Raw genomic sequence first — 24,009 nt, forward strand, 5'->3', positions numbered from 1 at the left:
GAATCCTATTCTGGATCCCCCACTGAATTTAGTTACTACTTGTTTCTTAGTCTCTTTAAGTCTGTATTAGTTCTGCTGTCTGTTCTTATATTTGTGATGTTCACACTTTTGAAGAGTGCTGATCAGTTATTTTGAAGAATATCCCTTGATGATTGTCCTTTTTTTTTCCACTGGAGTGAGTTTCTGTCTTTTTGACAGGAAAGACTACCAAAATGATACAATTTCCTTCTCAATGCAATGAGTTTATGAAGCACATATGCCTTGTTACTTTGTGATGTTTACTTTACTTAGTTAAGGTGGTGATTGCTAGGATTCTACAGTGCAAACTTACTATCTTTTCCTTTGTAGTTGATAAGGTAACTCGGAGAAGCAAATCATGCTTCTTAAAATTTGCCCACTAGCCGGGCGCGGTGGCTCACGCTTGTAATCCCAGCACTTTGGGAGGCCGAGGCGGGCGGATCACGAGGTCAGGAGATCGAGACCACGGTGAAACCCTGTCTCTACTAAAAATACAAAAAAAATAAGCTGGGCGTGGTGGCGGGTGCCTGTAGTCCCAGCTAATCGGAGAGGCTGAGGCAGGAGAATGGCGTGAACCCAGGAGGCGGAGCTTGCAGTGAGCCGAGATCGCGCCACTACACTCCAGCCTGGGCTACAGAGTGAGACTCCGTCTCAAAAAAAAAAAAAAAAAAAAAAAAAAAATTGCCCACTAATTTTAGCACCCATTGATGGATTTTATATGAAACAAGATCACTATATTCTTTGCCGGCCGGGCGCGGTGGCTCAAGCCTGTAATCCCAGCACTTTGGGAGGCCGAGGCGGGCGGATCACGAGGTCAGGAGTTCGAGACCATCCTGGCTAACACGGTGAAACCCCGTCTCTACTAAAAATACAAAAAATTAGCCGGGCATGGTGGCGGGAGCCTGTAGTCCCAGCTACTCGAGAGGCTGAGGCAGGAGAATGGCGTGAAACCAGGAGGCGGAGCTTGCGGTGAGCCGAGATCGCACCACTGCACTCTAGCCTGGGCGACAGAGCGAGACTCCGTCTCAAAAAACAAACAAACAAACAAATATTGTTTGCCTAATGATCATTTTCTGTTTATCTCCTTCCTACTACATTTACTAATTGGAATTATACTGTAAGGAAGAATTATCCCTTCTTTTTATTTATAAACAAGTTAAAATCCAATACTTTTAATTTTTTTTTTTTTTAAGACAAGGTCTTGCTCTGTTGCCCAGGCTGGAGTGAGCGGTGCAATCACAGCTTACTGAAGCCTCGAAATCCTGGGTTCAAGGGATCCTTCTACCTCAGCCTTCCATGTAGCTAGTACTACAAGTGCAAACTACCACACCTGGCTAGTTTTCTTTTTCAAGGTTCATTTTAGCTAAATATTCTTTTTCCACCAGTGAGAACACTGACTATCATTATATACAAATAGATAATTTTACTTATTTGCTTAATAGTAATGTGCACATAAAGGAGTTTCAGAATTGATAACCCATAGTAATAACAAACACTTTTGCTAAATTATAGTATATACTATACTAATCCATATATATTAGATTACAGTGTGTATGTATATGTATATATGATTGGTTTTTTGTCTTTAGTCTTAAAGTATCCAAATACATTTTTTTTTTTTTTTTTGAGATGGAGTCTTGCTCCATCACTCAGGCTGGAGTGCAGTGATGTGATCTCGGCTCACTGCAACCTCTGCCTCACGGGTTCAAGTGATTCTCTTGCCTCAGCCTCCCAAGTAGCTGGGATTACAGGTGCGTGCCAAAACAGCTGGCTGATTTTTTTATTTTTAGTAGAGACTGAGTTTCACCATGTTGGCCAGGCTGGTCTTGAACTCCTGACCTCAGGTGATCTGCCTGCCACGGTCTCCCAAAGTGCTGGGATTACAGGTGTAAGCCACCGTGCCTGCCCAGGGAGTATGCAATTAGTATTGTATTCCAATGCTACTTAGGTTAACTTTTATCTTCTTCCCTCCCTTAAGTGTTACTATGTTATTAAGTTAATATAGCTTGGTTTATTTGTTTCATTCATTTTGTATCCCCTATTTCTATCAGTTTTAATAGTTTAATAGTTTATTTTGCTTGTATATGAAACATTACTATAGTTGTAAGGGTCACTTATATGAAAAGGTATAGTCAAAAACGTGTCATTCCCTTCTTATCCTTACTGTTTTTTCCCATTCCCCCTTCTTTCCACCTGTTTCTTTCTCATCCACCTCCCATAGGTAGCCAGTGATTTTTAGTTTTTGGTTTAGTTTTCTATATTTCTTTTGCACAAAGAATAGAAAATTGTGTGTTTTCTTATACTCCCTTCTTTCCCAGCAAAGGTCATTATATTAAGTATATTCTTTTGGACTTTGCCTTATCACTTAAGTGTATATCCTGGAATTTATACTAGTTCATAGAGATCTTAGTCATTTTTGTAGCTGCATATTACTGCACTGTGTAAATGCATCCTACTTTATCCAACCACTCTCTTATATGGGGCATTAAAGTTTTTTGAAATATTTTATAATTCCAAACATTGCTGTGATGAATAACCATGGGTGTGCAAACCACAGCTTTAATTATTGACTTAAGTAAAAAGGAAACAATGTTGAAGATAATATATAGTCCATCTGTCTAGTATAAAGCAGCTCCTTTCCAAACTCTGTCTTTAATGAAACAATTATGGTAACATCATATTAAAATACAGAAATTCAGAATTAAGCTCTTTGACTGCAGAACTGTGAGGTAAAAGCAACCAAGCACAATCTTGTCTTTTCTTTCAACTTTTCTGCAAATCACATTGTTTCCCTTAGTTCATAGTCATATTTGCAGCTGCATATTACTGCTATCATGTCCAAAATAAAAACAATTAGAGTGTCCCCAATTTTCCACCACTCAGGGTACCTTGGAGGCTTTAAATGTCAGTGATAACAAATTACTTTCTTAGCTCATTAAAGAATAACATACTTGATAATATTTTATGACTATAAAAGCTCAAGAAATTGCACAAGGAAGACATACTGTGGACATGTGAACAGGCACAGTAGAAAGGTCTTTTACTAAGGGGCCTAACACACAAAGATTTGTGTATATAACTAAAACTACACGCAATGAAAACTGGTATTTTATATTCTATTCTATTTCACTAAAAAGAGAAATATTTTGGCCTTGACAACTAAATTGATTTCACAACTTTTCATGCTCGTTTAGACCTGTAGTTTGAGAAAACACTGTTTAATAAGCATACATGCTTTGAAGTAAAACCAATGTGTGCTGGAATCTGGAATGTACCTCTTACCAACGGTTTTCTCAAGAGAACTTTTTAACCTCTGCATGTCCATTTCCTACTTTGTAAAGTAGAGATACTATCCATAACAGAGGATTGTTACACTGACTAAGTAAGAATGCAGGTAACTCAGGCTGCAGCCCAGCTGTGGGGGGAAAAAAAATTTCAGATAGCACGTAGTACAGTAGCCAACAAATGGAAAGGATAACTATCATTAAAAATGATAAAATGGATAAGGAATGTAGATGCTGTACTAGAGGATTCAAGTAGTCCATAAGCAGCCAAGGTTCAGTCTACCTTCTGTGGTTTGAAAATAATGACTCACTGGATGCTTAACTTTAGTTACTCTCCTTTCTCCTTCTTCAGCCCACTATAGTGGCCAGCCAGGTGTGAATCAAAGGAAGTCAGGATTGGACTAATGCTGTCCCCGTCTTTCCAATATATGGTCATATTCAGCATGGATATCTTTTCTAAGATCTCACAGACACGCCCAGAAATCCGTGGGAGAACTCACGTGACAGGAAGCACATTTGCCCTGCTGGTCATCTCTAGTGAGTTCAGCAGAGTTCCCAAACTTGGCTCGGCATAAGAGTGGCATGAGAAACCTGATAAATATTCAGATTCTGAGGACCTACTGAAGAGTTATTACATCAGAATAATCTTGAGCAAGGCCTCAGAATCTATGTTTAAAACACATGCATGACTGGGTGGTTCATGCCTGTAATCCCAGCAGTTTGGGAGGCTGAGGAGGGTGGATCACCTGATATCAGGAGTTGGAGACCAGCCTGACCAACATGGTGAAACCCTGTCTCTACTAAAAATACAAAAATTAGCTGGGTGTGGTGGCAGGCGCCTGTAATCCCAGCTACTTGGGCGGCTGAGACAGGAGAATCGCTTGAATCCGGGAAGTGGAGTTTGCAGTGAGCAGAAATCGCGCCATTCATTGCACTCTAGCCTCAGTGACAAGAGCGAAACTCCATCTCAAAAAAATAATAACAAAATAAAAAATAGAACACACGCATGAACATGTGTGTGTGCACACACGCCTAGTTCTGAGATAGCCAGCCTGCTGATGAATAAGAAGGTAAGGCCTTTTGTTATTGTTCCTATTTCATCAGCGACAAGTGTCAAATAGATGCTTAATTTCACAGTGACCAATCCTAATCTCTGTCACCAAGGCTCGAGAGCATGTTCACTGCAACCTCCGCCTTCCTGGTTCAAGGGATTTTCCTTCCTCAGCCTCCCGAGTAGCTGGGATTACACCACCACAGCTGACTAACTTTATTATTATTATTATTATTATTATTTTATTTTATTTTAGCAGAGACGGGGTTTCACCTTGTTGGTCAGGCTGGCCTCGGACTCCTGATCTCAAGTCATCCGTTCGCCTCAGCATCTCAAAGTGCTGGGATTACAGGCGTGAGCCACCTCTCCCAGCCCATGTATTTGGAGGCAGAGGCGCTGATTGCAGTGAACCAAGATCGCGCCATTGCACTCCAGCCTGGGCGACACAGTGAGACTCTGTCTCAAGAAAAAAAAAAAAAGAAAAGAAAACACAGGACACCTTAAGGGGGCAAGCAGTGGAATTTGAAAGACCACAGAATTTGGAGAGTTTAACTCCTTCCTAGCCATGAGGAATACACTGGATAAAGTGAGGCATGTGAAAGCAAACTTCCATGTGTTCTGTAAGTTTCAGTCACTTACAGGAGTGCTTTTTGTTGTCATTAAATAGGTATAACATTACCATTCTGGAATCAAATGCCCATATAATCACTTTCCCTAGTCTGTTTTGGTGATTTATCCATCTCCCTTTTTATTTCAATAAATACCAAAGGGCACATTTATTTTTGCACTTATGTGCAATAATTAGATTGAAAATATTTACACATCAAGACATTAAAAACATTGATAATTTACATCACTTTTATAACAAACTCAACATTAAACAATACTGTTTTGATACATTTCACTCGTGTCATATCAAAATTCTATATTCTCCTTATTTCAGTAGCAGAATTTGTGTCTGGAGATTTTGGGCAATGAAATTAAAATTTAAAGTGATATCCAACGCCGTATTACAATCAGCCACGTCCACAGAACAGTATCATATCAGCTTATAGCACTGCGCAAAATTTTATTTCGTTTCCATGATAAGTGACTTGTAGTTCCACCCATACTGTTCCAGCCATATCGTTTTTCAGAAAAAATTCTTTTTTTTTTCTTGAGACGGAGTCTTGCTCTTTCGCCCAGGCCTGACTGCAGTGGCGCTATCTAGGCTCACTGCAAGCTCCGCCTCCCGGGTTCACGCCATTTTCCTGCCTCAGTCTCCCGAGTAGCTGGGACTGCGGGCGCCGGCCACCGCACCCGGCTAATTTTTTGTATCTTTAGTAGAGACGGGGTTTCACCGTGTTAGCCAGGATGGTCTCGATCTCCTGACCTCGTGATCCGCCCGCCTTGGCCTCCCAAAGTGCTGGGATTACAGGCGTTAGCCACCGCTCCTGGCCCAGAAATAATTCTTTTGGTTGGGCTTTCATTGCCAACTTAAACACACTCTTCTTGATTGGGCAAATACCTAAAGAAATTCACTCAGACATTGTTCAAAGGATGTTTTCAGAGGTCAATGATTTATAATAGCTTAGATAGACTCTCAAAGCTCTGCTTCTGAGATCGAAATTTGAACTTGTCATTTAATCACTACATGTCACTTATTTTTCTTTCTATGGAGCTCTGGGAAGCATTGGGATACAATCTTCAGGGGAATTGAAACCATACATGGTGAGTGGACTAGTCATTCCTCAACTATTCAGTAATAATAGGGACTGGGTTTCTCTAATAATGGGAGTAGATATGTTTCAATCTACATTTCTTATTTATTTTCCCTTATCATCAATGCTTGAATTTCAGCTCTAAGCTACTTTATTGCAATTTGGTTCTGAAGCATATGCTAAAAGCACTCAGCAAGGCTGCAGACAAATGCTTTAAAGTAGAGTGCCCTCCACTTCCAGTGACTTTATGAACATCACATTTGAAAATCCTTTTTCATCTCTGTACGCTGAGTACATTTTGGACTTCCCTTCGTTCCCAAATACCCCGAATTCAAGGTATCTCAATCCATGGAGAGGTTGTCCAGAGGAAGAGAAGCAACAGCCCCGCCCCCAACCCTTGGGAGCAGAAAGGGAAAGAATTATCCAAAGGAATTGTTTAAAAACTCAGATGTAGCGGACAGATGTAAAACCATGGCTGCATAGATTGATGTCCCAGGGGTCCAAAACTTAATCTCAAATGGGCAATAATTTGTTTGGCATTAAACTAAACCAGTTTGATGAACTCAAATGCCCTCGGCTCAATAGGCAGGACTCTCCGAGGAGCCTGTGTTACTTCCCTCACTTAAGTGCAGATTTGTAATAAAAATCTTAATGCCAGTGGCATGCTTTTTGGACATATAAGAAGCTAACCACTTGGACTATCATATTTGAGAGGTCAGAAAATTCCACAGTTAAAGATCGGTTTATAATTTACGAAGAAAATAGAAAGTTTTGTTTCTCTGAGTTGAAATTTGCCAAGCACGGCGGGAAATATTGCAAGTTTTTGGCACAAGGCTTTGTGCTTTCCTCATAATTTGAGATCTGCGTGAAGCCTGAGGGTTCGGGGATCATTATCTGAGAGAAACCGGGCAGTTCGGTGTAGACAATTTTTATATTTTTGGCTTTTTTTGAGGTGTAACAAACACAACTCGGGATCCGAGAGGACACTCTGCGGCTGCCAGCGAGGCGGGCTGGACAGCGCACCAATCACGGCGCAGCTCCGCCCTATATAAACGGGCGGGCGCAGCGCCGCGGCCCGAGTCCCGGCCAGTGCCTCTGCTTCCGGCTCGAGTTGCTCTCGCTCACGCTTGCCTTCAACATGTCAGAGACTGCGCCTGCCGCGCCCGCTGCGCCGGCCCCTGCCGAGAAGACACCCGTGAAGAAGAAGGCCCGCAAGTCTGCAGGTGCGGCCAAGCGCAAAGCGTCTGGGCCCCCGGTGTCCGAGCTCATTACTAAGGCTGTTGCCGCCTCCAAGGAGCGCAGCGGCGTATCTTTGGCCGCTCTCAAGAAAGCGCTGGCAGCCGCTGGCTATGACGTGGAGAAGAACAACAGCCGCATCAAGCTGGGTCTCAAAAGCCTGGTGAGCAAGGGCACCCTGGTGCAGACCAAGGGCACCGGCGCGTCGGGTTCTTTCAAACTCAACAAGAAGGCGGCCTCTGGGGAAGCCAAGCCTAAGGCTAAAAAAGCAGGCGCGGCCAAGGCCAAGAAGCCAACAGGAGCGGCGAAGAAGCCCAAGAAGGCGACGGCGGCAGCCACCCCTAAGAAGAGCGCCAAGAAGACCCCAAAGAAGGCGAAGAAGCCGGCTGCGGCTGCTGGGTCCAAAAAAGCGAAAAGCCCGAAAAAGGCGAAAGCAGCCAAGCCGAAAAAGGCGCCCAAGAGCCCAGCGAAGGCCAAAGCAGTGAAACCCAAGGCGGCTAAACCAAAGACCGCCAAGCCTAAGGCAGCCAAGCCAAAGAAGGCGGCAGCCAAGAAAAAGTAGAAAGTTCCTTTGGCCAACTGCTTAGAAGCCCAACACAACCCAAAGGCTCTTTTCAGAGCCACCCACCGCTCTCAGTAAAGGAGCTGTTGCACTACTAGGGGGCGTGGCTGGGGAAAATGCTGCTAAGCAGGGGCGGGTCTCCCGGGAACAAAGTCGGGGGGGGGAGAAGAGTGGGATTGTGTGTTGGCGTCTCGGGAGCTGTTTGACTAGCGTCGCGTCGCTTTACGTCGCCCCAGCCGGAGTGGAGTGGCGACATCGCGGTTTTATTGCGTTCTCGAATGCTGGAGTTGAACCCATTTGGGCCTCCCCGTAGTTTGCACTTTAGCACGACCTGGCCTGCAGATAGCAGGGAAAACAGAAGTCCGGGTTTTCCCGGGCTTCTATGCTGGGTTTTTCCGAGTTCCAATCACAGCACAGTGTATCAATTTCTATGCTGGTTGCAAGCCTACTGGTTTTCCCTACCGAGTATGGCAGGCAATGAGGGAGTTGAGTACGTGTCCATTTCAAGTGCTTGAGGAGACCACTGACACATACTGCCAGACTTGGGGGATGTCCCAATTAGCACGGCTTCTGTATGCAACGAGTCCCATAACTTGTTAAAGGAAGAAAGGGATGTAAGCTCTCCTAATCTGTTAAGTATCTCTTCAGTGTAAGTTCTGACACCACAATGCTAAAAAAGAAGTCGGATGTCAAAAACAACTGCTCCAAGCGAAGTGCACAGCTGTCTTGCCTAAAAAGGCCTATTTATAGTAGCCTCGGGTAGTCTGGTGTGGGTTTTCTGATTGGGTAAAAGTAAAGGAACGAAATAGCCAATGAAAAGGTAGACTTTTAAGTGTCGTTTACATTGGCGTTTGTGACGACACACTAAAATTAATCCAATCATAAACGAAATCTGATTAACCTCATTTGAATACCGCATCTATAAATGAACGGGGCCTCAGTGGGAGTGATTATTTTCTCAGGTGTTTGCAACAGTGTTGTAACTAGTTAACACTACGATGCCTGAACCTACGAAGTCTGCTCCTGCCCCAAAGAAGGGCTCCAAGAAGGCGGTGACTAAGGCTCAGAAGAAGGACGGGAAGAAGCGCAAGCGCAGCCGCAAGGAGAGCTATTCAGTGTACGTGTACAAGGTGCTGAAGCAGGTCCACCCTGACACCGGCATCTCTTCCAAGGCAATGGGGATCATGAATTCCTTCGTCAACGACATCTTCGAGCGCATCGCAGGCGAGGCTTCCCGCCTGGCGCATTACAACAAGCGCTCGACCATCACTTCCAGGGAGATCCAGACGGCCGTGCGCCTGCTGCTTCCGGGGGAACTGGCCAAGCACGCCGTGTCGGAGGGCACCAAGGCCGTCACCAAGTACACCAGTTCCAAGTAACTTTGCCAAGTAAGCATCTTTACACCTAATCCCAAAGGCTCTTTTAAGAGCCACGCATGTTTCCAATAAATGAGTTGTAATCATTTCATTCAAAAGGGGGATTATTGGACTTAGCACCACAGTACCAATCTTTAATGTTACGTTAGTTCTGCAGAGGAAATAACTTGGAAGTTTTAGGGAATAACAATTGTTACCAGAAATTGAGTGCTGTGGGCACATGTTAGATCGTTAGCTCATTTAGTATCACATAACACTAGCATAAACAAAGTATTGTAAATGTAGAGCTCTTTAGTTTCCGTGTGCAGATTTCCAAGTTGATCGTGACGTTGATCCGGGACTCGGTGTGGTGATGGCCCGCCCTGAGCACGAAAGTGCACGCTCTGGACAACTTCCTTATATTTGGAGCTTTCTCCACCACCACCCCCGCCCCCCATTTTGTTGTAACATTTTTACCATGCAGATATGTAATAACTGCAAGTAAAGGCTGAAGACAATGTGAGCTGAACACGGAACTATTACAAAGGTTTCTGATTTGTTTTGTAATTGGGCCGGTTTCTGTCTGAAGCTCTGGCGAGTAGGGGAGGGAAAGGCGGATCCTAGGCGCTAAGGTGCAGGAAAAAGAAGCAGCTTATGAGACACCTTAAAATTCTTTTGCTAAACCGTCTTTTTCAGAAAGCCTTTTAATTTATAGTTTTCTTTTGGCAGATTTCAGGTTAAAAGCCCTCTGGGTAACGGCAGAAACCAAATAGTCAATCATTAAAGTGTCTGACTGCAGGTAGGCAATAGTTATCGCAGGACTGAAGCCCCCTTTGCACTACAGTTTACCCTTTCCTAGATGCCCCTGAGTACCGAGGACTGGAGGAGGTAGAAAGGGAAAGAAAACCTCCTTCTGGCAGGATATAGCTTCTGCTGCACAAGGTAGGATGATGACAAAAGGTTTTCACTGCTGGGGAATGGATGATTGTGGGGGAAAAAGAATCTCGGAAAAGAGTTGGGCGGGAACTAGGAGGGAGTGGCCAGAAGGAAAGGAACCAATACTTGAGACGTGAAAAATGTGAGATGGATGAGGCTAGGTTTGGAGTCAAATGTTGGCTGAGATGGAGAATTTAAGTGATGGATGATCATTGTCCGAAAGAGGAATGAATTTAGAAGTTTGTCCTCATGCCCTCATAATGTCCTCATGCCCTCATAAACAAAGATGAAATCATGGATTATGGGATACATTTTCCATAACATGGCAAGCGTGGTACTTGGACGGATAAATAAAAGCCTGAGTAATATTTTCTAAATTCTTAAAAGTAACAAAGAGGGTCTAAGAAAGTAAATTCAGAGCCAGGGACTTGGCCCATGTTAAACCCCAAGCACTACAGCTGGCTTTTACCCAACCCATGGAAACTGACCAGGGTATAGAGCCTGATAAGAAATCTTTTTAGGTGAAGGTGAGACACCAGACCAAAATCTGTCACCTCAGGGTAGAAGGATGAACTGAAAATAAACACACATACAAACCCATCACAGATTAATGCAAATAAAAGAGTCAGCTCTGAAGTTGAGTTCTGAGCGGTGTAGATTCTACTGCTAAGGCTTGGACTACAAGCCATCCTTGATGCTTACTTGTTCCTGGCATTCATACCATAGGGATTCAAACACCCAAGCTGAGAATTTAATTTAGGCATATCCCAGGCTGGTTTTGTGCCCCTGAGCACCTGGTAGAAACAACTACAAGTCATCTCTGGAAAAGAAGCTTCATTTTACACCTCAACAAATTGCCACAGCTAAAATATCCCCCCAAAAATGCACAAGCAGCTTCACAATCTAAATTAAACAAACATCATGAAACCAGAAGTATGACTAATGAAAACAAAAGCAACAGACAATGGGAGCTGGGCGTGGTGGCTAATGCCTGTAATCCCACCACTTCGGGAGGCTGAGGCTGGAGGCTTGCTTGAGACCGAAAGTTTGAGATGCTGTCTCTGAAAAAAAAAAAAAAAAAAAAAAAGCAACAGACAATGGAAATGAATGAAAAGGGAGAATTAACAAGATACAGACTTGAGGCCGGGCGCCGTGGTTCATGCCTGTAATCCCAGCACTTTGGGAAGCCGAGGCGGGCGGATCACGAGGTCAGGAGTTCAAGACCAGTCTGGCCAACATAGTGAAACCCTGTCTCTACTAAAAATACACAAAAAGGTAGCCGGTGTGGTGGTGTGCGCCTTTAATCCCAGCTAGTCAGGAGGCTGAGGCAGGAGAATCGCGTGAACCCGGGAGGCAGAAGTTGCAGTGAGCCAAGATCGTGCCACTGCACTCCAGCCTGGGCCACAGAATGAGACTCTGTCCCAAAAAAAAAAAAAAAAAAAAAAAAATATACAGACTTGAAATGACTAGTGTCTTTTTGGAAAAAAAAAAAAAAAAAGAGTCCAGGCACAGTGGCTCCCGCTTGTAATCTCAGCACTTTGGGAGGCTGAGGCAGGTGGGTCACCTGAGCTCAGGAGTTCGAGACCAGCCTGGCCAATATGGTGAAACCCCATCTCTACTAAAAATACAAAAATCATCCAGGCATGGTGGCATGCACCTGTAATCACAACTACTCAGGAGGCTAAGGCAGGGGAATCGCTTGAACCCAGGAGGCAGAGGTTGCATTGAGCCAAGATCACGCAATTGTCCTCCAGTCTGGGCAGCAAGAGTGACACTCCATTTGAAGAAAAAAAAAAAACAAAAAGTCTTATAAATATATTGAGGGACTAAGGAAATACAAAAGTGACCACACAGGTTTGAAAAAATAACCTAATAGAAATTCTAGAAAATAAACATGTAATTATAATACAAATTGAAATGAAAAGCTTACTGCAGAGGTTAAAACTCTAGACAATCTCTTAATATCGTCAAATATTTCTTTGCTTCACTGTTGGTTTTATAGAATCATACAAACAAGGTAGGTTTACACATTGAATTTGGTTGATAAATCATCATTTTTTTTTATTCTATAGGCCCCCCCTCCCACTTTGTCCTCCTCTGAGATTTATTTTCAAAGAAGCTGTTCATTTGTTTTGTAGAGTTTTTCACAGTACAGTTGTTGCTGCGTCCATCCTAATGGTATTATTTAAAATCTTTACCTGACCTCTGTGTCCTCTATAAAATAATTCTTAAATCCAGAGTCCTGATCTGTTTAGATTCAAATTTTTGACAAGAATATTTCATAGGTATAATTGTGTATTTCTGTCAAGAGGCGTGTATCATCTTATTTTTTCCTTCTCCCTCTCTATTTATCTTATTAGAGTTGATTCTGGGAATTGCCTGGATTCATTACAGTAGTCCACCCTTATCCCCAGTATTGCTTTCTGCAGTTTCAGAACAGATCAACAGCAGTCCAAAAAATATTAAATAAAAAATTCTGGAAATAAAAACTTCGTAAGTTTTAAATTGCCCACCATTCTGGGTAGAGTAATGAAATGTTGTGTTGTCTGTGCCTTCCAGGTCTGTCCTGCCTGGCATGTGAATCATACCTTTGTCTAGCCCATCTTATGCTACTTGTATGTTAGTCACTCAGTAGCCATCTTGTTATCAGATCAACTGTTGTGGTATCCCAGTGCTCTTGTTCAGGTCACCCTTATTTTGCTTAGTAATAGTCCCAAAGTGCAAGATAAATTATGCTGACAATTTGGATATGCCAAAGAGAAGCCATAAAATGCTTCCTTAAAGTGAAAAGGTGAAAGTTCTACAATTAATAAAGAAAGAAAAAAACTTACACTAAAGTTGTAAGATCTGTGGAAGCAATGAGTGTTATATCTGTCAAACTGTGAAGTGGGAAAAATTTTTTTTTACTACTTTTGCTTTGTACTTCAAACTGCAAAAGTTACAGCCACAATATGAGATAAGCACTAAAAGTGGGAAAGACATTAGATTTATGGTTGGAAGACATGACAAGAAATGTGTTAAAATTGACTGCAGTAGTTTTCAATACTATCTGCGGTTTCGGGCATCCACTAGGGGCCTTGGAATGCATTCCCTATAGATAAAGAGAGATGACTGTATTTCATAAGAGTATTACAAAATTAAAGTGTTTTATTTTTATCATTCCATCTTCATGTATTAGCTAGAATACTTCTATAAAGAAAAAACTGTCCTGTGGTACAATTTTTATAGGATAGTCAGGTTAAATGCTTGACTACTTCTCTTGTATCCATTTTCAGATTGATACATTACTTCTCTAGCAACCTCCAAAGGTACCCAATGGATTTATGTTTAGTATCATTATAAATTTAGGAACTGTTTTACTTTTGAATATGTAAAAACTCATTCAAATTTAGTGATCTTAAGGTGAATCAAAATATTAAACCAAAACCATGTGTACAGTTGAAAAATAATGTAAAAGAATAAAACAAAAATACTAGAGAAAGATTTGTTGAATATACTAAAAGAGTGATTTGTGTTTAAAAACAGAATTTCCTCAGTTTTTGGAATGCTAATAGTACTAACAAATTGATAGAAATAAAATAGAACAATAAAATTCCACTAATACATTTCTTTCCTAAAAAAAAAAGAAAAGAAAAGCTTACTGCATGTGTTTAACAGCAGCCAATTGGACCTACCAGTAGAAATTTAATAAACTATGTAATCAGATCTTAAGGAATTATCTGAAATGCAGAGATAAAAATGCAAAAGTGAGTTTAAGAAACCTGGAATTAGGTCCGGGCAAGGTGACTCATGCCTGTAATCCCAGCACTTTCAGAGGCCAAGGCAGGAGGATTGCTTGAGCCCAGGAGTTGGAGACCAGCCTGAATAATATGGCAAAACCCCGACTCTACTGAAAATACAAAAAATTAGCCAGGCATGGTGGTGCGTGCCTGTGGTCCCAGCTACTCAGGAGGCTGAGGTGAGAGAATCACTTGAGCTAGGGAAATCAAGGCTGCAGAGAGCCATGATCACACCACTGCACTCCAGCCTGGGCAATGAGAGTGAGACCTTGTCTCAAATAATAAATAAATAAATGAAAAGAGACCTAGAATTAGTAGTAAAATATGATCTGACGTTGATCTAATCACAGTACCAGAAGAAACAATCAGGGAGAATGATGCAAATGTGAGATTTAAAAGATCATGGCCAATAATTTTCTAGAATGGATGGATTACTAATAATTAAAAATAATATAAGAAAATAAAAATTGAAACCTAACTTATTGCTCATCAAAGCAAACCTAGGTTAACAAAGTAAATATTTAAACAGAAAAATGATACAAAAAAAGGGAGTCACTATGTGTGCTGTGAATTAATAAGCTCTCCAAATTTTTACAAATTTAATACTGATTTTCAAAAGATTGTGACTTCTATTACATATTGACATATTGACCTCACACTAAAGCACTGTTTGAAATTCTGCATGTAAGAGGATAATTGTTATTTACATGAATTTTGTGTCTAGCTAACTTTATCAAATTCTATTAATCCTAATCAATATTTAGTCGACTGACTTGATTTTAATTGCATATAGTACTATTAGCGAATAAAAACGTTCAATATTCTCTCCCGTAACTATGTATTGTTTGCTTTAATCATCTTACTATGCTAGCTACCATCACAAACAATATGTCATATTAGACATGCTACCAGGTATTGTCTTTTTCCTCCTGTTCATAGAAATGACTTTGGTGGTTGATGATTTATAATTGCTTTTGTGTGTATGTGCATGCATGTGTATGTGTAGTCTTCATTGTGTTAATGTAGTTTTTGGTTTTTGTTTGTTGTTGTTTTGAGACAGAGTTTTGCTCTGTTGCCCAGACTGGAGCGCAGTGACCGGATCTCTGCTCACTGCAGCCTCCACTTCCCAGCCTCCCACCTTCACCTCAGCCACCTGAATACCTGGGATTACAGGTGCACACCACCACACTCGGCTAATTTTTTTGTATTTTTAGTAGAGACAAGGTTTCGTTATGCTGGCCAGGTTAGTCTCAAACTCCTGACCTCAAGTGATCTGCCCGCCATGGGGTCCCAAAGTGCTGGGATTACAGCTGTGAGCCACCTTGCCGAGCCCTGTAGTTTCCTTCTAATCTTCTTTTAAGATTTTTTATTAGGAATGATTTATGAATTTTATTCGATCACTTTGACATCTGAAGAAATCATATGCTTTTTCTTTTTTAACCTGTTGCCATGAAGTATAGATACATTTCTTTGTGTTGATTCATACTTTTATTCCTAGTCCAAATCTTATTTGGTCATGTAATTATTTTAAATAATATCTGAGTAAATTTTGTTAATATTTTTCATGGATTTTTTCCATTTCTATTTGCATAAAATCATTCTATGATTTTTTTTTTCTTTTAGATTTAGTCTTGCTCTGTCACGCAGACTGGAGTGCAGTGGCATGATCTCGGCTCACTGAAACCCCCACCTCCTGGGTTCAAGCGATTCTCCTACCTCAGCCTCCTGTGTAGCTTGGATTACAGGCATGAGGCACCACACCTGGCCCATTCTATTATGTTCTATTTTGGGCTTACCTTTATCAAGTTTCATTATAAAAATTGTGGTGGCTCTATCAGCTTAATTGTGGGGCTCCCCATCTCTATTATGTTATCTATTGCCGTGTAACAAATTATCCCAAAACTAATTTCTGTGAGTCAGGAATCCAGAAGTGATTTAGCTAGGTGGTTATGGCTCAGGGTCTTCCTTGAGGTCGAAGTCAAGTTGTAAACATAGGCTGCAATCATCCGAATCCTTGACTGTAGCTGGAGGATTCCCTTCTAAGGTGGCACACTCGCATATCTGGCAAGTTCAAGCTGACTTTTGGGTGGAGGTCTGAGTTCCTTGCCCGTTACACTTCTCTAGAGGGGTAACTGATTATCTTCAAAACCAAACAACTGTTTTCTCTTAGCAGGAGAAGACAGAAAGAGAAGAGGGGAGGAATAAGCCGCAATGCCTTTTGTGAACAAGATTCGAAACTTACACACTTCTGCCACACTTTTTAAACGTTATTTATTTATTTATTAGAGACAGAGTCTTGCTCCATCACCCAGGCTGGAATGCAGGGACCTGATCTTAGCTTACTGCGGCTTGGAACTCCTGAGCTGAAGCAATCCTGCCTCAGACTCCCAAGTAGCTGAGACTACAGGTGTGAGCCATTTCCTCCGGCACATGTTATTCAATATAAGCAAGTCACTGAAATCTGGCACATACCCAGAAGTAGAATTAAGCTACACCCTTTCAGATAAGAATAGTAAAAGAACTTCTTGAAATATTCCAAAGCCAAAAATGTGGACATTGACCCCAACTGCAAAAATACCTCAGCAAATTCCAACGTCTTGAAGACTTCTGAGTAGATCCCCCCATGGGTGAGGAGGCCAACCACAAGCAACACTCACTGGTAGCAGGAGGTGGCAGGGGTGAGGGCAGGAAGCAGTGCCCTTCCCAGTCTCCCAGCAGACCTGCCATCATGATCAGCCAGCCCTCTATACCACCCACTGGCCAGCCCATCCTGAAAGATGCCAAGTGGACAAGCCAGCACTCAGACACACAGATTTGGGAAAGTGAAAAACCATTTAGCCCTGGTGCTTGAGGCAGGGAAAGGGATGGGATGGGCAAGAGTCTATGGCCATGCCCAGTCCTAGGACAGGGAACAAAAAAAGGACAGGCCTGGAGTTATTAGGATGGGCCTTTGTACTGAGTAGCAATGTGTACACCATTTGGGCTGTCAGAGTACCCCTGGACAGGAGCCTCAACATCCCCTTCCCTCCCCTCTATGATTCTTTACATCCTAACTTCTTCTAAGAGGGGAGAGCAAGGGGGAGATATATATATATATATATATAAAATTTTATATATAAAATTTTAAATTATTGATAGTTCATCTGGATTACCAAAATCTGCAGCCCTACCATAGCTAGTAGGCTGCAACCCTGGTCCCCACACCTAACGTCTTCCTGCTCCCCTTCCAGCCAACTATGCAGCCCACAAGAAGGCTCTGCAGGCCCCATTGCCCAGCACCATCCCATGGAAGGCTCTGGTGGTACCCCTGAGCCCCAAGAGAACCAGCACCTTGATCTTGTAGAGTTTGTCATCACCATGTTCTCTCTCTGCTGTCCCTACCATGCCCTTCTGCCATCTTCTGGGAGAAGGAAACCAAAGGATCTAAAACTGGGGCTTGGGGAAAGATTCTAGCCTCTCTTCACTCTCCTCTCCCCACACTCTTTACTCCCCAGCCCAGACAGATGCTCATATCAGGAAAGACTATTGAAAGATGATTTATTTTTCTCTGACCTTTCCATCCCTGGGAAAACGGGAAAAAAAAATCAATAATTAAAAAACAAGAAATCAGAAATCCCCCAATGAATCCACAGAAAATGATGTCTATCCTCTTCCCTTAGATTTTTGTTTTTGGAAATACTTTTAAGTTGCCTTATTGTGGAGTGGGAATCCAAAATACCCAAATGTCTGTTTTCCACGGTGGAGAGCCAACCCAAAGAGCTTCCACCTTCTCTGGATGTGCCTGGTCTTGGACTCCCTAGAATCTTTGTCTGGGCTGCTGCATGTACACAGCCTCTGTCCTGGAGGCAAGAGATGGTGGTGGCTTGGATCAGAACCATGCCCAAGATAGCTTTGCTATTGCATCGTTTGAAGCTGATATCCTGTGTCTGCACACAGCTGCTACCGTTGTGTCCCTGCTCTGCTTGCTATTGCCTCATGCCAGGCCCCGTCCTGCCATGACGTCCTGCATCCTACCCATGAAACCCCAAGGCCAAGTTTGTTTCAAACTTTTGGAGAACAAACTTGGCCTGCATCTGGAACATACTTGTTCTCAGCTGGAACATCTCCCCTACCCCAGAGAGAAAAGGTGAACACCCACAGCTGAGGCTTGGAAATGTTTCCTGTGTTGACCTGAAAGATCTCAGACCTCAAGGAGGCTCTGTCTCTCTCTCTCTTTTTTTTTTTTTTTTTTTTTTTTTTTTTTGAGACGGAGTCTCGCTCTGTCCCCCAGGCTGGAGTGCAGTGGCGCGATCTCGGCTCACTGCAAGCTCCGCCTCCTGGGTTCACGCCATTCTCCTGCCTCAGCCTCCCCAGTAGCTGGGACTACAGGCGCCCGCCGACACGCCCGGCTAAGTTTTTGTATTTTTAGTAGAGATGGGGTTTCACCGTGTTAGCCAGGATGGTCTCGATCTCCTGACCTCGTGATCCGCCCGCCTCGGCCTCCCAAAGTGCTGGGATTACAGGCTTGAGCCACCGCGCCCGGCCTCTTTTTTTTTTTTTTTTGGAGACGGAGTCTCGCTCTGTCGCCCAGGCTGGAGTGCAGTGGTGCAATCTCAGCTCACTGCAAGCTCCGCCTCCCGGGTTCACACCATTCTTCTGCCTCAGCCTCTCCGATTAGCTGGGACTACAGGCGCCCACCACCACGCCCAGCTAATTTTTTGTATTTTTAGTAGAGACGGGGTTTCACCGTGGTCTCGATCTCCTGACCTCGTGATCCGCCCGCCTCGGCCTCCCAAAGTGCTGGGATTACAAGCGTGAGCCACCGCGCCCGGCCATGGCTCTGTCTCTCTTAAAAAGTGGAGAAAGTTGCCATTCTCCTCCTAGGGCCTAGTCTCATCCCCGCTCTGTAGGCCATCTATCTCTGCCCACCCTCCAATCGACCCCACTTGGGGATGAGGGATGAAAAGGAGGTGGGGGCCAGGAGGGAACCCTGCCAGCTGGTGAAGCCCTGTAGCAGGAAAATATATGTGGACATAGAGTATACCTGACTTCTCTTCTTCAGCCACTGACTGGATTGGGCTGTGAATGACAATGGAGTGGCTGAGGTCTCCTGTCATCAGAAGCTAGGGAGGGTGATGAAGGACTGACCCACACAGACTGGGATGTGTGTCGGGTACAGGGATAACTCCCTGTTCACTCTCAATGGGATCTGGGCAACACAGAGGAGTTGGTGGTCCTGTTGCTCACTTACTCAATGTCTTTGACCCTCCTTTTCAACAGGTTCCTCTGTTGAGCCCAAAGGCTGCAAGTAGGAGACAGTATCACAGGCTGACAAAGTCTTGCCTGTTACCTTGGGCATCTCATTGCTTTTAGCCTGGGCCCTTCCTCGCCTTTGACCTCCCAGTGGTTGGTATGTGGGAAGCCCATTTCAGTTCCTATGACCCATGTTTCAAACCATGGTCTCTGCTATGACAGTGGAATCTGAGGCCTTTCCCTGTTCAGTCTGGTGCCTGCTCTGCATCGTACCAGATACTGGGCTCCTGGACCCCCTCCTCCTTCCCTTTATTCCTTCTTTCCTTCAGGTCATGCAGCTATGTACTATATCCAGCACCACAGAAACTTCATTGTTTTTCCTCTGCTGCATCTGGGGGCACAAAGAAGCCTTGGGATGTGGGGGAAGGCTGTTCTTATCTGGGGTTTACTCCCAGGCCAGGGGGCTGCCATCTTCTTCACACACATTCCTCAAAGAGGAAGCCCCTTTGGGGCAGGGAGGTAAGGACTTCATCTCAACATAGATTGGTGGTCGGCACGAGCAGAGGGGGACGCTTTCGGCTTTTTTTTTTTTTTTTTTTTTGACACGGAGTCTTGTTCTGTCACCCAGGCTAAAATGCAATGGTTTGATCTTGGCTCACTGCAACCTCCGCCTCCTGGGTTCAAGCCATTCTTCTGCCTTAGCCTCCCTGAGTAGCTGGGATTACAGGCATGCACCACCACGTCTGACTAATTTTTATATTTTTAGTAGAGACGGGGTTTCACCATGTTGACTAGGCTGGTCTCGAACTCCTGACCTCAGGTGATCTGCCTGCCTCGCCCTCCCAAAGTGCTGGGATTACAGGCATGAGCCACCTGCCCGGACTCTTTTTTCCTTTTCTTCACATTTTTTTCTTTCTTTTTTTTTTTTTTTTCTTTTTTTTTTTTTGTAAAATGATAGGAGTTAATGTTGCAAAGAGTAGTTTACATATTCAATTTCTGAAGACACTTGAATTTAGGACCGATGTATCTGTGACAAGCATGCCAGAAGTGGCAGGGGCCATCAGGGCTAGCTACTTCATACCCACTATCCTCCCATGGGGATCCAAGACCTGAGACACAAAGCAACAGCCTGCCGAGATCTCTCTTTTCATCATATCTCTTTTTTTTTGAGACGGAGTCTCGTTCTGTCGCCCAGGCTGGAGTGCAGTGGTGCAATCTCAGCTCATTGCAAGCTCCGCCTCCGGGGTTCACGACATTCTCCTGCCTCAGCCTCTCAGAGTAGCTGGGACTACAGGCGCCCGCCACCACGCCTGGCTAATTTTTTGTATTTTTAGTAGAGACGGGGTTTCACTGTGGTCTCGATCTCCTGACCTCGTGATCCGCCCGCCTCGGCCTCCCAAAGTGCTGGGATTACAAGCGTGAGCCACCGCGCCCGGCCCATCATATCTCTTTCAAGGTTTGTCCATGCCAACACAACCTTTGGGCTTCAAACATCAGAAGGTCTGTGTGTCTCGCCCCTGTTAAGGGGCAGGTTTCTCTTTCACCTGCTCTTGCACCTGGGAACAAATGCACTACCAGTAGAGAAGGGCCATCCAGCCCTCCCCCAGCCTAGACCGCTGGGGCTCAGATAGAGGTGCTAAGCCCCTATGTCAAAAGTTGTTAAATATTTTTGTGTTGTTCTATCAATCCCTTTCCTGGTGATTGATTTTACAAAAGTAAGCAAGCTACTTAGAAGGCCCTGGAAGTGAGGAGAAGAGCCAAGGAAGATGACTATGGAGGGTGAGGATTGTTGTTTTTTTTCAAAAAAGGCTAGGTAGAGTGATCTGAATTATCTGGTACCCTCCTGAATGGAATCCTCCCACTTTGAAGGGTCCTTGGATTTTCCCCAGCCCCAACCCTCTCCGCCTTCAGGCATGTTGATAGTAGAAAAGATAAGAACTCAGAGCTGTTTATCATTGGAGACAAAAACTTGTCATCTGGCTTTGTAGAGAAGGTTCCACCTTACACTTATAGTATATTATCTTTACTATGGGCTAGGGTATCGTGTTTATTTATTTATTTTATTTTATTATTATACTTTAAGTTTTAGGGTACATGTGCACAACGTGCAGGTTTGTTACATATGTATACAGGGTATCATATTTAAAAGCACAAAAAAAAAAGCAACGTAAAATACTTGAATGAGCTTGTATTATAACATTAATATTATTGAAGGTATCTGCTTTCCAGGCTGAATTGATTCATTTATTATTCTAGTCCTGCTTTAGTCCTTTGTAATTTGTGGTAATTATGCATTCCTTTTTAATACCAAAAAAAAAAAAAAAGTGTATAAAAATAAAAACTTGGGCCGGGCCCAGTGGCTCAAGCCTGTAATCTCAGCACTTTGGGAGGCTGAGGAGGGCAGATCACCTGAGGTCGGGAGTTCAAGACCAGCCTGGCCAACATGGGGAAACCCCGTCTCTACTAAAAATATAAAATTAGCCAGGCATGGTGGCGTATGCCTGTAATCCCAGCTACTTGGGAGGCTGAGGTAGGAGAATCATTTGAACCCGGGAGGCAGAGGTTGTGGTGAGCCGAGATCACACCATTGCATTCCAGCCTGGGCAACAAGACCGAAACTCCATTTTTTAAAAAAAATAATAACTAAATAAGTAAAAATAAAAATTTGATTAGGCAAAAAAATGTAAAAAAATTTATGAACATAATTTAAAACCACTATAGCTTTTTTATATTTGAAATGCTTGGATGTAAAAAGCATTTGTGCTTTAAAGACTACATAGAGGCCGGGCGCGGTGGCTCAAGCCTGTAATCCCAGCACTTTGGGAGGCCGAGGCGGGCGGATCACGAGGTCAGGAGATCGAGACCATCCTGGCTAACAGGGTGAAACCCCGTCTCTACTAAAAATACAAAAAATTAGCCGGGCGTGTTGGCGGGCGCCTGTAGTCCCAGCTACTCGGGAGGCTGAGGCAGGAGAATGGCGTGAACCCCGGGAGGCGGAGCTTGCAGTGAGCCGAGATCGCGCCACTGCACTCCAGCCTGGGGGACAGAGCAAGACTCCGTCTCAAAAAAAAAAAAAAAAAAAAAAAAAAAAAGACTACATAGAAATCAAATGTACAATCACCTGGCTCTGATACGTTTATAAATGGTAGAACCTTTAAGAATTTCGACAATTCAGACTAAAATTGACCACTATCCACAGAGACAAAGCCCATTAAAATCCCCTCATAATATCCTGATGGACTTTTCCCAGATATTGTAGAGGACAAAGTAGTGCCTCTACAGTTTATATAAAACATTATCCTAGCTCGTAGCAGGTACTTTTTAAAAAATATGCATTGAATGTATTAATTCATCTGAGAAATTTTAAACTGCAGTCTGTAAAGCAATTCTCTAGTGCATGATTGTTGTTAGAATGTCCAACAAACAGATTGGGCCTTTTTAAAGAAAACAAACTGAAGCAGAAAAATTAATACAATAAAAATTTTAAATCTTAGAAAATACTGCAGAGTATGAAAAAATGTTTAAAAATGGAAAAAACAAATTAATGAAATTTAAATTGGACAAGAAGTTAAAGCTAAGCTAATAATTTAATATATAAAACTTAAGATTAATGATTAAGTAATAGTAAAAAAAAAGTTCCAAGTGTAAGATTAACAGATTAACACTCAGCAGAGAGAGGTATAAAGAAAAGAAATCAAATAGAAGAAATTAGTCATGAAGGATTTGTAAGGAAATTCATGAAGTATGCAAAACTCCCTAGGCACTGGCTTGGGCACTGCCGATACACAGAGAGATATGGTGGTCCTTGACCTCCTGGAGCCCTCAGTTAAAAAGACTTACAGTTAATTGTTTTCATTTACCTTTGTCTTTCACTAAAGCCTAAAAAAGTGTTTCTCATACTCTGGAAATCTTCAGCAAAGTCAAATGAATGTGGGCTCATACAGGAACTACCAAATTAATTGCATCAAGGCAAACATATGTATTCTAATTTTTGAGTAATAAAATATTCTGTTTTAAAATTTCAAAATATTCTTTATAAATACAAAACAATATTTTATACATATTATAGCCAAGTTACAATTACTTTCTAGGAAATTGGGGAGAGCATGAGAAAAAAGGTGAGAGAAATTGAGAAGGACTCAGAAAAGGAATGGAAGAAGCAAACTCCTACTAAAAAAGGGAGGGGCCAGGTGCAGTGGCTCACAGCAATTTGGAAGGTTGAGGCAGGCAGATCACGAGGTCAGGAGTTCCAGACCAGCCTGGCCAATATGGTGAATTCCTGTCTCTACTAAAAATACAAAAATTAGCCAGGCATGGTGGCATGCACCTGTAGTCCCTGAGCCAAGAGGGCACCACTGCACTCCAGCCTGGGCAACAGAGCGAGACTCCATCTCAAAAAAAAAAAAAAAAAAAAAGAAAATATTAATGGTGATGGCAAAATGGCACCTAATAACTAAACCCTTCTTATTTCTTCAATCAAGGGAGAGACATGAAGACAGAGGAGAAATGAATGCATAAAATAACTGACAATATGAATCTATACATAGAACTTAGGAAGTCTCGTCTGCCTGAAAATGACTGTGGATCCCACCCAAATCCAACTCATCCTGGTTTGCTACACACTGGCTCATCAAAAGAAGGTTACCGAGTGGAAGAAACTAAACAAGGTGTTTGCACTTCATGTTACTTTTTGAGTTTATAAACATAAAAATACAATTTACTTCTGTTACAGACCTAGTTACTGGGAATTCATTACTTGCCATGGACTACCTTTGCTAAGAAAAGTCTGAATGAGAAGATGGCAGGAAGTCTGAAAAAAAAATTTATAATTAATAAAATCTGCGGAGAACTGTAAA

The 24,009-nt window shown here is 42.8% G+C and overlaps 2 protein-coding genes across 3 annotated transcripts; both read left to right on the forward strand.

The window, feature by feature from the left end:
- The first annotated feature begins 7,135 nt into the window (after positions 1-7,135).
- H1-4 (H1.4 linker histone, cluster member) lies at positions 7,136-7,908 on the forward strand. The gene has a single exon (XM_003263262.4). It carries the CDS (start codon positions 7,192-7,194, stop codon positions 7,849-7,851), a length of 660 nt encoding a protein of 219 aa, XP_003263310.1. The 5' UTR covers positions 7,136-7,191; the 3' UTR covers positions 7,852-7,908.
- An 853-nt stretch (positions 7,909-8,761) lies between these two features.
- On the forward strand, positions 8,762-24,009 carry LOC100592640 (histone H2B type 1-M). 2 transcript variants are annotated; one of them, XM_003263263.3, is made up of 2 exons: positions 8,762-9,239; positions 23,635-24,009. In XM_003263263.3, the coding sequence occupies exon 1, from the start codon at positions 8,850-8,852 to the stop codon at positions 9,228-9,230; it is 381 nt and encodes a 126-aa protein (XP_003263311.1). In that variant the 5' UTR covers positions 8,762-8,849; the 3' UTR covers positions 9,231-9,239; positions 23,635-24,009. The 2 variants fall into 2 exon arrangements, with proteins under 2 accessions (XP_003263311.1, XP_030673274.1); XM_030817414.1 differs by lacking the exon at positions 23,635-24,009 and adding an exon at positions 12,503-12,580.

Source organism: Nomascus leucogenys, chromosome 8 (genome assembly GCF_006542625.1).
Source record: "Nomascus leucogenys isolate Asia chromosome 8, Asia_NLE_v1, whole genome shotgun sequence".
NCBI classification, from domain to species: Eukaryota; Metazoa; Chordata; class Mammalia; order Primates; family Hylobatidae; genus Nomascus; species Nomascus leucogenys.

Bases quoted from the DNA above. Each gene is read 5' to 3' on its own strand.
- H1-4 (XM_003263262.4), top strand. From the start codon at position 7,192: ATGTCAGAGACTGCGCCTGCCGCGCCCGCTGCGCCGGCCCCTGCCGAG.
- LOC100592640 (XM_003263263.3), top strand. From the start codon at position 8,850: ATGCCTGAACCTACGAAGTCTGCTCCTGCCCCAAAGAAGGGCTCCAAG.